This window comes from Malurus melanocephalus, unplaced genomic scaffold, assembly GCF_030028575.1.
Source record: "Malurus melanocephalus ecotype Western Australia unplaced genomic scaffold, MMel_1.1 scaffold_6, whole genome shotgun sequence".
Lineage (NCBI taxonomy): Eukaryota > Metazoa > Chordata > Aves > Passeriformes > Maluridae > Malurus > Malurus melanocephalus.
The window spans coordinates 4,850,539-4,867,353 of record NW_026623238.1 but is presented as its reverse complement, the minus strand read 5'-3'; the positions used below and the strand labels follow the sequence as shown (position 1 = coordinate 4,867,353).

The 16,815-nt window shown below is 39.2% G+C and overlaps 1 protein-coding gene across 1 annotated transcript; it reads right to left on the bottom strand.

Moving 5' to 3' along the window:
- Window positions 1-3,357: 3,357 nt before the first annotated feature.
- On the bottom strand, window positions 3,358-16,065 carry ALKAL2 (ALK and LTK ligand 2). Its single transcript, XM_057371867.1, has 5 exons — window positions 15,680-16,065; window positions 13,221-13,274; window positions 13,029-13,109; window positions 10,589-10,655; window positions 3,358-3,997 (listed from the first exon to the last, which is right to left on the bottom strand). Exons 1-4 carry the CDS (start codon window positions 15,960-15,962, stop codon window positions 10,591-10,593), a joined length of 483 nt encoding a protein of 160 aa, XP_057227850.1. The 5' UTR covers window positions 15,963-16,065; the 3' UTR covers window positions 3,358-3,997; window positions 10,589-10,590.
- Between the last annotated feature and the right edge of the window lie 750 nt (window positions 16,066-16,815).

The window sequence follows — 16,815 nt, the reverse complement described above, 5'->3', positions numbered from 1 at the left end:
TGGGACTTTTGCTGTAAAATAGATGTATTTGTGTTAGTGAGGTTACTGTTTTGTGCTAAAATTTCAATCAGACATACAACTTCAGAACCTGCTTGCAAAAGGAAAGTGGTAGAGGGAATATTTAAATACAGAAATCAGAATCTTTGTGCATTATTGGATTACCATCAGTTTTGACTTCTAAAAAAACAATTCAGGAATTTGCAAGCTTACTGGCTGTTTCATATCTAAGGGACAAAGAGTAATATACTATTTCAGATTTGATTAAGTACTGACTCTGGAAAAATTACTTTCCATTTCAGAGTAAACGGGGGAAAGTAATGGGCAGTTAGGGACAAAACATCCTAAATGTGGTTTGATGCACTAACCTCAAAGGTGGAAGTATTCAGGCATAATSTTATGTTCCCTGCCAGAATGACCATTTTAAATAGCTCAAAAAGATTGAGAACATGATGGTTTGTGCTTATGCATTCATGACTGTGTAGGAATTCAGCCTATAGTTTCCTGCATATTACAGCTACRACTGAAAGGTCTTAAATCTTTATCTTTGAGCTGCTGGAGTAACGAAGGAGATAAGAGGATATGGTTGTTTACCTTTACTGGGCTTAGGAATCTTCCTGTAAAGTGATACTAAGTCAAAGCTCGAGCTAAATTCAGTTCAGATTGTAGAAGTTTCATCCTTGAGACAGATTTTCAGCAAGTAATCTACTGACTAAATAATTCACTACCTCTACCAGAGGAATAAGCTGATGATTTATTATTATAAATCATAGTTATTTTCTGGAAGAGGGGTAAGAGATCACTGTGGCATTTTATGCAAATTTGCAGAAGCCCAAAATACAGAACAGGGATTGCTTTCAGGAAGKACAGTTGCATTATTTGGGTTCAAAGAGAAACAGTGAACACAGGATTAAGACACAAATCCTGTATCATGCAGATGACTAAGTGCTCACACATCCAAAATACCACTCATGAAAAATGTAATTTTRAATGAAAAATACAGAACTGACTCCTGTTTCTCCCTCTCCGCTYCCACAGCTTGTTATATTTTAGGTAATAAAGTTAAGACTAAATTTTWWAAAAAATCTGCTATAGTATAGCTGTATTTTCTGTCAGAGCAYGCTGATTTCTGTTAAATCTATAGAAAATATTTAAGGGAATAATTTATTTAATGATTAAATTCATTAATATAAATAAAGTTGCTATTTTCCTTTTACAAGGAAATTTTATAGAAAGTTTTCGTTTAGCCTGATTTCAGGTATCCTACTAGAAAAAGCTTTACAATATTTTAAACTTGCATGTTAAGTAGTAGGCTGGTCGGTGGAATGRAAGCACAATGAAGCACAGTTCCACCCACATGTACTGTAGATGAGTAGCTTTGTGAATCCCATACAAGTTGATTCCTTTAACAACCAGGTTTTCTGCAGGCATGCATTATCCATTAAGACACAGAACTTTAACATCTAATGATCACTGAAAGCAAATAAAAATATGTACCTCTGTCCTGCTAAATACAGCTGCATTCTAGAATGGGATTTTCTACTTCAGTCGTTTTCTTCTAAAGCATTGGATGTTGAAGGCTCYGTAGTGTCAGTTTCCAGAACCTCARCTCCTGTAGTTCTCAGGGTGGGAGGGTTGTGTTTGGTTTGGGTTCTACATTTTGTGGTTCAAATTGAGAACAGAATGGAAATTATAAATGCCAGTATTAAGGTAAAAGTAGGTGTGGTTCATTGTAGAGAGTTGACCCCAACTGGATGCCAGACACTCACCAAAGCCTCTCTCTTGCTGCTCTCCACAACTGGACAKAGGAGAGAAAATATAACACAGTCCAGGAGTTCAGAAGTGGGAGAGATCACTCTTCAAATACTATCATCACCAAAACACACTCAACTTGGGGATATTAAATGAATTTATTACTAACAAATTCAGAGCAGGATTATGAGAAGTAAAATAAGACCTTAGCTCTTCCTTCCCGCTCCTTCCTCCTTCCCAACTCTACCTTGTTCCCCAGCAGTGCAGGGAGATGGCAATGGGGGTTATGGTCAGTTCATCAYAKGTTGTTTCTGCCACTGATGAGGGAGAGGAGTCCTTCCCTGCTCCAGCCTGGGGTTCCCCCCACAGGAGATAGTTCTCCATGAACTTCTCTAGWGAGTCCATCCCCCAGGTAACAGTTCTCCACAAAGTGCTACATCAGGGTCACTCTTCCACAGGGTGCAGTCCTTCAGGCACAGCCCGTTCCAGTGTGGGTCCCCCATGGGGTCACAAGTTCCTGCTCCAGCATGGGCTCYTCTCTCCACAGGTCTGCAGGTCCCTGCCAGGACCCTGCTCCAGCACGGGCCTCCCACAGGGTCACAGCCTCCTCTCAGGCATCCCCCTGCTCTGGCAGGGGCTCCTCCAGGAGCTGCAGGTGGATCTCTGCATTCCTGGAGTTCTCCATGGGCTGCACCAGGGGCTGCAGGGGAATCTCAGCTCCAGAGCCTGGAGCACCTCCTGTCCCACCTTCTGCACTTACCTTGGAGTCTGCAGAGCTGTTCCTCTCACATGTTCGCAGCTCTACACTGGCCCTAATAATAACTGCAATTACTTTTCTTCTTCTTAGCTATGTTATTATGGAAGCAYTACCACCATTTCTATTTGGCCCAGCCTTGGTCAGGGGCACATCTGTTTTGAAGCTGTCTAGCATTGGCTCTGCCAGACATGGAGGAAGAAATCTGGCAGCTTCTCACAGAAGTCATCCYSGTAGGCCCCTGCTCTACCAACACCTGGCTGTGCCAACCCAATACATGCATTTATGGATTGCACATAAAAATCTTGCTGCTTGAGTCATTTTACTATGACAACTGGATTTAATATCTGATTTAAGAAAGAAAGGGAAATGTGTGTCAAGGCTTCTGGAGTACATGTGCTCCAATTTAAAAATTCTACAATACTAAAATGATTTACTGGATATTATCTGTCTATATTGCCTTGCAGTATCAAGAACAGTCTGCAGATTATTAAAAAAAAACAAACAGTAAGTCCCTCCCCAAACCAAACCCAAACCTGAAACAAAAACCCCAGAAAAACTGTTAGTCTTAAAAAAGATTCCATTTTATAATGCTGTAGAGAACTGGAGCAGCCTTGTGATCTGGGCATTTTGTGGGTTTGAAACACACAGATCTGTCCATCCTCACAAATCCGGGGTGTCCAGATTACTGAACTCTGAGGTGAGTACACCTTTCCTTCTTACACTACTGAACTCTTAGTGGAAGAGGTTTAAGTGTGGATAAACTACCAGAAGGTAGCTTGTTCACCTGGATTCAGTGAGCAGAAAGCAAACTGAGAACAACTTAATACCAAACACTTTATTATTTACGCTTGTTATTTACAGTATTTACATATTGCACGTTCGCTGGAATGTTTTATACATTTATTATATAAAGTAAATTAATGGCAGCTTGTGTTTGTGTACAAAATTCATGCTCCACTGTCCCAAAAAGTATATCTACTTGGAATTATGTTCCTGTTTGTCATGCAATTTTTTACTCCAGGGTACAATGTGACCCCAATGCAAGTCTGTTTTAACCAAACYTTTAAAAATTGCATAAGCATGAAGGATATCAAGTGACCACAACTACTGTGGAGCAGATCTTTAGTAGTTCTAGATATACAAACAAACATTCCTTAAAATTGTAGAATTAAGCAAGAGAACATGAATTTTCTTGGTGAAATAATTGTGTTTTACATCATTTTTGGCAGCATTACACATCACTTGTAGTGTGTTTGAAGTATGGAGCATTAAGTACTACAGGCAGTTATGCTACTGTAAAGTGTCAGTCTGCAAACTGTTGATGAAATACAAAATGCATGTTAAAAGAATTATGGGAAGTAGTCTGTCAATCTGCAAAAATAAATCTCTTGTTCACAATGGAGTTTGCTAAAAGGTAGTAAGTTCTATTTCCCTGTTGGTTTCCAAGGCACTTGTCTTGGTTCTTGGTGTTTCTTGTCACGCTAATAACATCTGGTGGATTGAAAGAAAGAAGAAAATTGCCTTTCATCATTTTTATACTCACATACAGGTGTTTGAGAATGTTTACTGTAGTGAAAATAGTAAATAAACTGAAGAATTCGAAAATAGCTTTGGAAAAACAGTATTTCAGATTTAGTTCAGTTTCATAGCAGCCTGACACATTAATGCCTCCTTTGTTCAGGATGAAATTCTAGAAAGCATCACTTTTTTTTGATGGTTCATTTTTGGTAGCCAAACTAGGAAAATCCAGCTCTACCTATTCAAATATGCTCATAGTTAAGTCTGGCCAGTTCCAGTTACTGCATTTGTGAAGTGAAAAAGGGRATAAACCTCAGAAACAGCATTAAAGGATTGCAAAATTCTGTCCAAATGCCTTCAGGAGCTGTTCATAGGGTGTCCAGTTTGAAGGAAATAGGAAGAAATCGATGTTTCATTGGGCCCATTTGTTAAGAAACTTGGATTCATATAAACAAGAAACAAATAGAAGTAACTTTTTTTGATTTGGCTGTATAAATATAGCCTCTGGAATATGCCAATACTGAGCCACCATGAACTAAGCAGGAGCTGCAGTGGTTCAATTTGATGCCTGTTCTAYTAATTCTTCCCAGAACAATTTCTTGGAATGAAATCACAACCATGCCTATGACACTGATATCAAAATCACTGATCTAAAATTACAGGTTTCCACATTTCTTATGTATACATTTTGTCTCTATTCTAGAAATGTTGATTCAAAGGTTACGCARTGAAGGTTTTCACAACCCTACTCCCCCACCCTTTAAAGCTTGTAAGAAAAKGCAGTGTAACTGCATATACATGTGTCTAGAAGTCCATCTTCTTCTAGATATTTTCTAGACAGGAACACTGAATGCTGCAAATCTGTCCACCCAGTTTCTATATTTCTATACCTGCTATTGTTCTTGTTTAGAAGTAAAAAATGTAGGATGTCTTTTTAGTCAGCAGGAACTACACAGCTGAAAGACTCTTACATGCAAACAGATTCAGCTAAAGCTTGGGTGTCTTACAGCCATCAAAAGTTCATGTGGGAAATAAAAAAACAGGGGTACTCTGATACTAGAATTCTGCTGATGACACTTTTCACAGTTAAAACTTTCATATTGTCTGAACACAGGTAACTGCCTTTCCCGTGATTGGTGTGAATTCTCTGATAGTCTGAGTTTCTCTACATTTTCTACTGCTGAAGTACAATTTGTAATAGAATCATTTGTATGCAAAGACACTTGGACTTGACATAATCCATTGAAAATCAAGCTATTGGTGCATACAGAAATACTYGTTAGTAGTATTTAAACATTTAGTTTTGCAATTTTTGAAAGCTATTAGGAAATATAATAATGTTACAGAAAAGCTTAATGTAATCTAGGGTTTTTTTCTGGCTTTGCAGATAGAACAATTACTGTTTTGTTTTTTTAATAACCTGCCTTAGAGGAGAAACTGATGTAAATTTTCCTTGTCTTGCATTTCCATTTAGCTTATTTTCTGTATGTATGCTCCTACTGTACCCTGTTTAAGTTATGATGTTTAAAAGTGATGTTTAGAAGAAATTAATGTGCTTTTGGTTTGATCAGTGTGTGGTACAACTTACAAGTTAAACATTGAAAATGTATTAAAACTTTTTTCATTACTAATGAAAATATGCAGCTCACTGGGGGTGAAAAAGAGTAGATAGCATGCTCATTCGTTATCTCATCTACACCTGATTCTGTATGGGTAACTTACAGTTTTGTATCAGCTAACTTAAGAGTTTTCTAAACTCTTGGCRTTTTAAGGAACCCTTGAATAGACCCAGATTTTTAGCATTGATAACTCTGTTGTACTTTTCAAAATGAAAAATTATTTAATATAGTCTGTTATATGCATAAGTCAAAGAAAATTAGACTGGAACTTAGCTGAAGGATGATGTATAGTTTTAGTGGAGATCCTGAATGCAATTTGACTACAGCCTCTGGAACATAGGTACCTATTCAATTCTCCAGCCAATTGCTCCAATTTTTAAAAGCACAATTGAAAGCTATTGTAAAGGCATATTACAGCTTTCTGAATTTGATTCCAGTTATCTGTGCATGATTATAAACTCTGTAAGGAAAAGCTAATCTATATGAGAAGAATTTAGTGGTTTAAATATCAGTATAAACTTTACAGCAMTGTGCCAGTAGGGTTTTGCAGCAGAAACTTCCAGTGCTTACATAAAAAATTTCTTTTCACAAGTGTGCACACCCAGGTGGAATTCTGCTGTGATGTGATCACAGAGATCCATGCACTGAAGGTGATGAACCTGTTAATGTTCCATATGGTACTAGCCACAGATATCCCAGCAAGAACTATGAGCTGCCTTTTAATAAATCTGGACTACGCCATGGTAGTAACCATGTACACTGATTGCCTTTTAACTTTTTAACTTAGTTCTGATAAAAGTCTTAAATTAGTTACCTTGGGAACCACTTCCTGGCACCAAGAAGTGGTGATTGAACATGCCTTGAGCAGCTGTGTAAGACAGATCAAGCTATACTTTCTGGACAAAAAAGGCTTTCACTGAATAATATGCTGAAATTAATAATCTTAATGCCATCTTTACTTTTGGAATTTAAGTGTCTGAAATTTCTTGATTGCACTCAATGTTATTTTGAGTAAGCAGGAGTCTAAAAGAAAATGCAATTAARGGCTTCCATTGTTACAAAACACTTGCAGCAAAGTGCACAAATATCTTGGTTTAAGAATAGTTTGAAAAAATAAATATATAATATAGTGTATAGAAATGGGAAATATCCCAAATACCCCAATATAGTGGGGTATTTCAGGTTTTTCTTAATGTATTTTAAGTTTCCAGCTTTATCCTGTACTTTCAGCATTTGTCACACACATTACTAGTATGGCCGATATATCTTAAGGAGTTTACACTGATTTTTCTGAGTTCCAAGGGAAATTTCAGTTTTAAGTTTRTTAGGAATTTTGTAAAGAATATTTGGTCTGTATGTACAAATATTAATTACTTGTATCTGCTTCCTAAGGAAACAAGCAACTGCTAGGTTTCTTTAATACACTTTTCATAGTTACATAAACCTCATTTTCTCTGCTTGGGCTGAAACTCAATCTACTTGCACCAATCTTGTACTTAAGTGTAAAAGTGTGTTATTAGTTTTACTTGGTTTACTTGAAATAACTGTAGATGCTTTTAAAAAGTTTAAAAAATTCCATTAATCTTAAGAATTCTTAATTTCTGAATTCATTAATTCAGAAATTATAAGAAATCTTCAAAACAGAAGTATGTAATAATACGTGATAATGCAGTCCTTRATCCCTGAACTACTCCTCAGAGTACGAGGAGTTTTCAACATAAGTTATGAGATCAGTGTTGGTCTCTAACAAACCCCTGAAGAACAGGTATTGGAAAAAGGAGGGCACCAACAGTAGCACCTGCAGTTTTCCAACAAAAGCAGTAAAATCTGTATGACTGTATCCAAAGTGGCTGTGACAAATGCTGTCAAAGGGATTTTCAGATTCATCACTGTCTGTCACAGGAAACGCTCGTCATCTGAATTGTGAACTTTATTTAAGTGAAGTTAAAATCTGGGAATCATGTTCCTGGCATTTCTTACCTACTGCAGATATGGGCAACGTAACAATTGTGGGATGTGTCTGCATGGAGTGGAGCAAAGCAAGCATGGAATATGGGAACTAYTAGGAAGCTGGCAGAAGAATGACACTGAAGGACAGAACACAGAAAAAGGAGCATCAAGGACAGGACTCTAGCATAGCTGTGTTGACCATGAGAAGGGGTTACAGAATAAAATTAATCAGAGCTGGTGCTGGGGGCAGCCAGGGAATACAGCCTGGGTGGCTGAYTGGAAATACAAAGGGCTACTGAGAGATGTGATAATACAAATCTGCTGCTCTGGCTTCACTCATGCAATCTCAACAGGTTGAAGGGCTTTTACTGGGTCCCTGCATTGCTCATGTCTGTAGGACAGGCAGAAAGGGAACATATAATCTAAAAAAAAAAAAAAAAGAGAAGATGGAGCTCAGTTATCTATGTGTAGGAAAAATGAGAAAAAGTGAAGGCTCCATAACACACATTGTGCCATAAACACACATGTGTCCACTTAGGTATGTGTTGTGACAGTAACAGATGTCCAACTCCTGTTTTTACATATTATTTTCTTGTTTTATCTTAGCTCTGAGTTTCAATGTCTTGTTGCTTTAAAGCTGTGATAGTCTAAAATRCATTTTAAGTACAAATAAAAATAAATCTATCCTTTTTTTTTTCTTCTCTTCAAACTGGWCTCTGAACATGGATACATGTCCATACATCTGAAAAATCCAACAAAACTACCAGTTTGCCAAAGTAATAGTCCATTTATAGCCCATCCCACTTATAAACCTGCAATGAAAGAAAGATCACATACTGGACAAAACAGGAAACCTGATTTGTTCCACACAAAGTGAACTGATGCAGTGGAAAAGCTTTGAGGAGAAAAAGGGCTTAATCTTACAGAGACACCTGTGCATCTCCATATGTATGTGGTAGAGGACAGTGTTCCTTTCTGCTGATGAGGCTGCTTAAGAAGTCTACCACTGCTGATTTGTGGCTGTGTGAATAGGAGAAGTGGGGAGTTGTTGCTGACATTGAAACATGCCTGCTAGTCGAGCAAAGGTGTTGTTAGAGAGAAAGACATTTTTAAATGCACTCCCAGCTTGAGATGTGAACGATTTTAGTTGCTACTCCTTTGTATTACGAGTTCGTGTTTACATGACAGGATGTTAAGATACAGATAAAACTTTTTAAAGGGAGAAAAAAAATCCATACTCTCATGTATCTGCTTATTGGTCTTGGTAACAACATTATTCACCTATCTGCAAAGTTAAACAAGTAATATTTCACTTATCCAGACTGGATAGAGAGAATGACTTGTAGCAACCTTTCATTAAATTGAATGGCTCTTTCATGTGTTCCTGCAGTCATCTTTTCTTTACATTAAATAATCCCAAATCCTGTAACTGTTCTCATATACTGAGTTTTCTAGGCCTTTGGTACTCCACACTGATCTTCTTTGGCCTCTTATAAGAAGAACCCACATGTGTTCAAGTGTGATACTCTTAATTAAATACAGTATTCCAGTAACAGTAATTATACAAGGAGTTTCATAAACAATGATTTTATTTATAAATCCCAGTATTRTTTGACTTTCTTCAAGTGTAATACTGCTAACTTGCCTAATTTGTGATCCACAACAACCTCTGTTTTTGACAGCACTATCTGTCTAGCTGTTCATCAAATTCCATGTAATTCTGCAGTTGAATACCCCTACACAACTTCATAATTCTGCTCTTTATGTTTTCCTAGTTTTAGATTATTTGTTTTATTTTCCAAGATTATTTTTAAATTCAAGATTGTACTGTATCATGGTTGCTTCTCCTATACTACTGAAATACATAAATACAGTATTGTATCACCTAAGTTATTAATGAAAGTATTGAACAATATCATGCCCATGATGAAGCTGTGTGACACTGCTCAATACATTTTTCCAGTTTTGACAATGAAGCACGAGCAATTTATGTATCTTTTCCCAGACACTTTTACATTTATCTCAATCATAGTTCCCCAGCTTGCTTGCGAGAATGAACTGCAAAACAGTGTCAATGCTTAAAAAAATAAAACAATATTTATTACTTTTTCTCACTGATTCCTTCCAAAAGATGTGCATGTTGTCACAGAGTTAAAGTATCTTGGTTTGACAGCATTTGTTACTAACAAATCTACATGGTTATTATTTATTCCTTTGTCTGAGATCACATTTTTGTCTCAGGTAAAGTTTGAGGACAGAATGTAAATTAGTTCTTCTATATTCTTATGTTACTGTTCTCTAAAAATAGAGGTATTTTGGGAGTACTTTTTTGGTTTGGTTAATTGGCTTTTGTGTTTTTTTGGTCCATGATAAAATTGACTAAGTATTTGTTTGAAATAGAGGCACATCTAGCCAAAAAAGAAGGAAATCAACTTACAGATATGAGAGGTGTACACAAGGAAATCCCAAGAAATCTGAGTAGCTTCAAGTTAGTTTATCAGTGCTACTAACAGTACATTTTAATTGAATTACTATTAAAGCACCTGCGACCTATCTGCATTAGAAAAGCTTTCATGTGGATAGCTGTATATATGAACTCATCCTACAGAGCACAGCACACATCCACAGCTGCACGCACAAAAGGGCGGCTGCTGCTGCCGATACGGGCAATTGTGTACTGAGTAAACTCCTGAAAAATAAGCCACAGCTGTTGTGTTTTATTCTGTAACAACAAATTCACTGCTAACTGTACGCTGCTATAAATAATTCACGGATGATGCATGTGGACATTTATGTAATGACTTCCAGTAGGGGGTACCCTTTCCTTAATGCCAAAATTTTTCAGATTAAGCCAGTTACTTCAAGTCCTCTGAAAGAGGAATACCTTATCTAAAGGAGAGGTGTTATTATAGGCCCATGAATTTTCATGTATGGAACACAATATCCACTGCTTTGCTATGCAGCAGAATGACATTGCTGCTAAGAAAAAGCTTACCTTTATCCTTCCATGCACATAGGGCTTACTGCCAATCGAGTAAGAAGCCTGGCACATCTTTTATAGTCTGTATGAAAGAARAGAGCATGACTAGATTATCAAAGTAATAATCAACTTTGCCTTTAAAAATAAAAACWGGTATCAGTGTGCAAATTTTAGTTATAGCAAAGTTCAATGAACACCTTAGTTTCCAACAGAATAAAAATCAACTCCTTTGAGTGTGTAAAAATTACGTGATAACTGCAGGCCATGTCCAATGGCACGTGTAACTATCCAACTGACTTCTGCACATGTTCTATCTGTAAACAAACAGCATGAACGTGCTTGGAGGTTCTCCAAGTGTGTGTATGCATGAAAATTTATACATCTGTATCTGTGCTTCTGTGTGGGATCTAAACATATGACTGTAGTATTTCCTTATTAGAGAAAGAGTAAGCAGTGCTCATCCACCTTTGAAATCCAGCCCTCAACGAGCAAGTCTGTGAAGTTAGTGTTGAGTAATGCCATTTTCCAACAGATTTTCTTCCTGAGAAAGCTGTTAAATTAGACAAGTAACATCTTCTAGTCATAGGAATTTTAAGTCCAGCCCAAGTAGATGACCATATAATAAACATTCATAAGAGTATCAAGTTTCATCTTAAAACTAGTAAACTGTTTTTTTCCACATTACTCCTATTGCTAGTTGTTCATATTTTAGGTACCTTCAACTTCCTGATGCATTCATAGTAAGGGATAAAACCAATGCAAAACTAAAGAAATCAATCAAAAGGGTTWTTTTTTTTTCATTTACATGAAAACCTGAAAGCAAATATTCTAAATGTTGGTTATGGATAGACAGAAAAGTAAATTATTTTTCAGGTGCCAGCGCTACTACACTGTACAAAGTACTAGAAAGTATGCCAACACGATGCTTTTGTACTGGCTACCACGATGCTGCAGCATCACAGATGCTTTTTGGTTTTTTGCTGTTTGGCCTTCAGATTTCTACACAGAAGGAACAGTATTATTTGAATAAGTCAGGATATTAACAAAAAGCAACATCATTCTGTGCTTGAAGAATTAAAGCAGGCTGTTAATATCATTTTCCTAGAAGGAAGTTGCTTTAAAGAGATGCTAGTCAATCCAGTCCAGTAGCTGAGGTTTACTTTTGTTAGGCATTATTTCATTCATGCGTAACTACATCTAATGTTTCCTAGAGATGTAATGTTGACAATCCCCAACTCACAACACAGTTATGCTGTAATTGACATTCATACAAATCACTGTCCATTATCCAGACATTATGTTGGTAGATATGTCACCTGTCAGGAGGAAAAGGCTAATTTAGACTTTAAGGCTAACTAGTTTTTAGCTTCACAGCTTGGAGTACTCATTAGTGCTGAACTAAATGATGTTTGTGTTGTGATCCTTATGAAAAAGGTAATATGACCTTTACTTGTTCAACAAAGACAAGTTATGAACAACTTACATCTTCACCCTTGTAAACAGAATGTGATCTGATTACCTATCATCTAGAAATCCTTGTCTTTCCAAGGTATTCCTCATCTGAAGCTTTACAAATAGAGAAAAAGTCCACAATTCTTACCGAATATGTCTTTAAAATCAACTGGGCTGAAATATTTATTAATACTTGAAACTTGGAATCTGTAACTCTTGTTTCTATTCCCAGCTCTGCTACTGACCCAACTGGTTGACCTCAGACAAGTAAAATAAAGTGTGCTTCCATTCTGAAAAGGCTGTACTAAAATAGCATCTGCTTACTCAACAGGTCCACCTCAGTATGAATCTCAAGTCACATCCACTGACTGATAAATGTCAATGTTTGGTTTTTATTTAATTCTCTGTGCTGCTAACAGTGATGAGGAATCATAGGCAGCATTTGCTTAGTTGTGTCCATCAGCATTTTAGTTTTTTTTTCTAAGCCTTGTGAAGTTATACTTTTGTAATTCACTGAAGACAAATGTTGCAGATTCATTGTCAATATCACTGGTAGACTGGAAGCTGTCAAAACAGAAAATGTCTATAAAATATGTCCTATCCTACATAAATAATCAATGAAAAGTAAATACCCCATCTGTATTTGTGATCCTGTCTTGAACTTACAGCACTAGAAATTAAATATATTTGTGTAAGGAGTCATGTTCCTATGAGGAACAAACACTTGGTTTGGAACCCATGAGGCACATAGATCAGTACCTAAGTGTTCACAGCCATTCTACATGGTGTATTTGCGATGAGAAAGTTTTGTTTCCATTTTCCTTTCTGTAATGCTGATGCTGTTCTAGCAATGCTATAGGGGATCCCTAGTACATTTCAAAGCACTCCAAATTTTTCTCTGCAGGGTATGCATTCTGACATTGTAGCACTACTGATACTTGACAGAGCTGTTAAACTTCAGAGTTTCCTTTTGTTTTAGGAAAGTTTTGCTTTTGTCACTTACATGCTGGGATGGTGCAGTCCCTTGTATTGTGATAAAGMCGATGAAAGTGTTTGCTACATTTTGGGCTAAAGTACAGTGGACCTGAAATATAAAGACAAAAACAAGTTATGAATCAGCACAGCTCACAGGAAGAGTAGCACAGCTTACAATATGTATGTGCAATATGGATGCCAATGCAAGATTAAAACATACCTGTTAAATGCTTTAAGAACTTGTCTTTCATCCTCAGATCTCTGGGAACTATTTCTGTTGGACAGAAAAATGAATAGTTACTGTGCTGCACTGAAGCTAAGCTTGCCAAGCATAGTATGAGGACAGGGAATACTCTGTCCAGCAAACATCACCACTATGTCTTGAGAGGTGCACAGAGGTCAGAAGTCCTTTGCATACAGCAGGCCAAATTGCAAGCATTTGCTTTACATAGGGAGACCCTGTAAAATGCTCTGTGAAACACCATGCTGATGAAAGTGTCTGTTAGGTAAGAAATCATTAATTACTATAGTTATTAACTAAGAGTCAAATTTTGGCTCTCTATGAACTACATTATCAAGTTTACCTAGATTTAAATTCTTTGTATTACACTAGTGGTAAAGACCCAAAGATATATTCAAGTTTGAGGTTGTGTCTTCTAATTCTCTTATGCAAATGTATCCATTATTCTGTCCCAGGTATGTTTGTAGAAGCACTGTTCTGCTGTAATCATGAAACTGGACTGATCTACTTACAGGAATCTTTTTTCCCCTCCCCTTTAGCAGTAAATAAAATTCACAGGAAATTATTCCAAGCAAATTGCTCTCTTCTGGCTCCCTATGTTTGTGGTTTACCGCCTTGTGTTTTGTGTTCAGCAGATGGCAAAATGAAACTGGTTTACTGAAATCCATTTTAGCCCTAACCCCTGCTTGTGACTTCCTGATTTACAGCTATCTTTGATTGCTTTCCGTTACAARCTCCATGCTGATAGCTTAGTGCTGATTGTGTATGATACACTATATGGTGCTTTATTTACTTGACCATAAATGCCTGAGCAGCCTTTTCCATTCCCCTGGCACCTCTTATCAGATATAAAGCAGAGAGCATTTCCATCCAGATCTGATTCACTTGTGAATTTAGACACTTCTCGAAAGTCATTCTTCATTTACTTCTAACTTTAGTCAGTGTAAGTAAAATTGACCTTATCCTATTCAACCTAATTATGTCATGAACAGCATTAAAAACACACATGCTTCACTCAGAAATTTCCCATGGGACAGGCTCACTGGGAAAGTGATGCCAAAACTGAAATGAAAGACTAACTAGTAATTCCTTTTCAGAGTTGCTGGGAATAACTCCATTATAATAACAAATGAAAAATCCTGCTAAGGAATCAATAACAACACTACTGACTAATCTGCTCTGAAGCAGGTTTATGAATTTCACAGAAGCCAGGTGTTTCACACAAATAGCATGACCAAAATTATGCCCATGTTCCAATATGAGATTTAGAGTGTGCAGATCTTGGTTCCCTGCTTAGTCTGGCCTCTTTGACTTTTCCACAGTTTGAAAACAAAATGTTCTCTCCTGTGTTGACCTTAAATAGAACAAAATTGTCTTCCTCTGTAAATTAGTTAATTATCCAAATGCAGAAGCAACATCTTCATGATAATTGCCAATAAATGCAAATTGTGAGGATATTTGAATATGAATGAGAATGACAAAAAGGTACAATGGAGCTTTATGAGATCAATAAAGGCAAAATAAATAGCATACTATCAAAACCAAACCCAGGTTTGGAGAAGGTGAGTAGACATTTCCGGGAAAATATTCAGAAAGTCACTTTCAGTTGGAGGGTCAAGTGAGCAGCAGCAATGCTGTAGGGGCTCAGGAGTGACAGGGAACACTAAATTAGACATGGCAGCAGGAGAAACTAAATCAAGTTTCAACTGGATGCACAGAAGTACATCACCAAACTAAGCAGYAACTATCCATCACTGTGTGTACTTCTGGACTGCTCTATGCAGCCCTGAACATCTATTGAACAAACCTGGGGCTTCACTAAAGGTTAGAGAAGAACCAGTCACATAAGCAGGAAGATGATTGCAGCAATGTCCCAGACTAGCCACAGCCTGCACAGTGACACAGGAGTACTGTCCCAGTATTTCAAAGGTGCTACCTCCGGAGTACAAAAGGAACTAACAAGCAGGGTGAACAGTTCAGTGAAGCTGAGCTGCAGGGAAGACTTCTGTATGTAAGATCTTTAAGGACATACTGTAGTCCTGCAGGAGGATTCTTGCTAGGGTCATTTCCAAGAAACACTTAAACCAAGCACRCAATAGTAAGTGGTAACCTTCCAGGAAAAAGCATTTTCATCCCTTATTTCTTTGATCTCAACCCATTTCAGTCTTTTCCCTTATTAATAGGTTTTGGTCAAAGCCACAGGAAGTTGGACTTTCAGTTGAGTACATTATCCAGAGAGTAAAAGACTCTGAGAGGTTTATGGAGATTTTCTATTCCAAATTTGCCATTTGTGTCTGTTCCTGATACCAAAGGGAATCTGGAGGTATTTTGAGTGGTGAATTCTTAATACAAAATTAGTAACCTGAGGTGCTATCTCATTCAGCAAGGCACCCTAGAGAAAAAAAAAAAAAAAAAAAAAAAGATGGACTATGACTTACCGACTCTCTGCTCATCCTGGTATCCTCCGTAGTCAGCCACTTCTCTTCGATCCAAGTTATAGTCATGCTTGGAGAAGTACTGCACCCCACTGTCCTTCTCCAGGTGGTACTTTTTCAGTTCCTGAATTATCTCCATGATGAGATTTAAGAGACCCTGCTTGTCCTTCAAATCAGCGGAGTCCGTTTTCTCTTTGCAGTATCCTGCTGAGAGCATTAACAGTACCAGCCCCAGCAGCCCAGAAGATCTCAGTCCACTCATTGCAGTCCGACCTGAAGCGTGCATGAGGGGATGAGAGGAAGGATCCGCCGCTATGGGAGGTCTCCTGTTTCACTGGAAGAGAAAATCGGGGGTGGGTCGAAGGTGGGAAGACTCGTGGGGGTGAAATCGAAAACATTAGCGGAGGAAAGAGCGGCGACCGCTTCACAGGTTACACTAGGCAGGGGCACAGATCGCTCCCGCCTGCCGGGGGCTGGCGGAACGGGACGGGCCGGGGAGTCCGCGGGGCCCCACCGCTGTCCCCGCGCCCCGCAGCGCCCGCCCCGCAGGCAGAGGCGCCCAGCGCCGCGGACAGCGCCCGCACGGCCTCCTGCAGCCCCGGAGCGGGGCCAGGCTGGGGGTGCCCCGGCGGAGCAGATCCCCGGTCGGGACGGGCGTTCCGCCCCGCCTCTCCCCGCCCCGCCGCGGAGCGAAGGCGCGCGGGCGAGGGGCGACAACTTTCCCCAAAGTTTCTGCCGGAGAGCCGCAGCAGCTGCGCACCGAGTGTGTCCCCACCCTCGCTACGGGGCTGCGCGCCCGGGCTGCGGGCAGGAGCGGCGGGACGGGAGGTGCGCGGCTGGGGGGCAGCCGGCCGGGGGCAGGGAACAGCAGTGCCAATCTCCTCTTTTTCTGTCCCTTTCACCGCTCCCCTGCCCCGCAGGAGCAGCCTGGTGCGGCGGCCAGCCTCATCCCCGGAGCCGCTCTCCTTCGGACGGCTGACCGTCCCTCGCACGCTGCCGCTCCGTGCGGTGGCTCTGCCCTGCCAACTCTGGCGGGGTCCGGCGGCGGCCGCTCCCGCCCGCGGCTGTCACCGGTCCCGCCGCACGCAACGCTTCGACCCGGCGGGCGGGAGGGATGGGGGCGTGGGGAGGGAGACAGA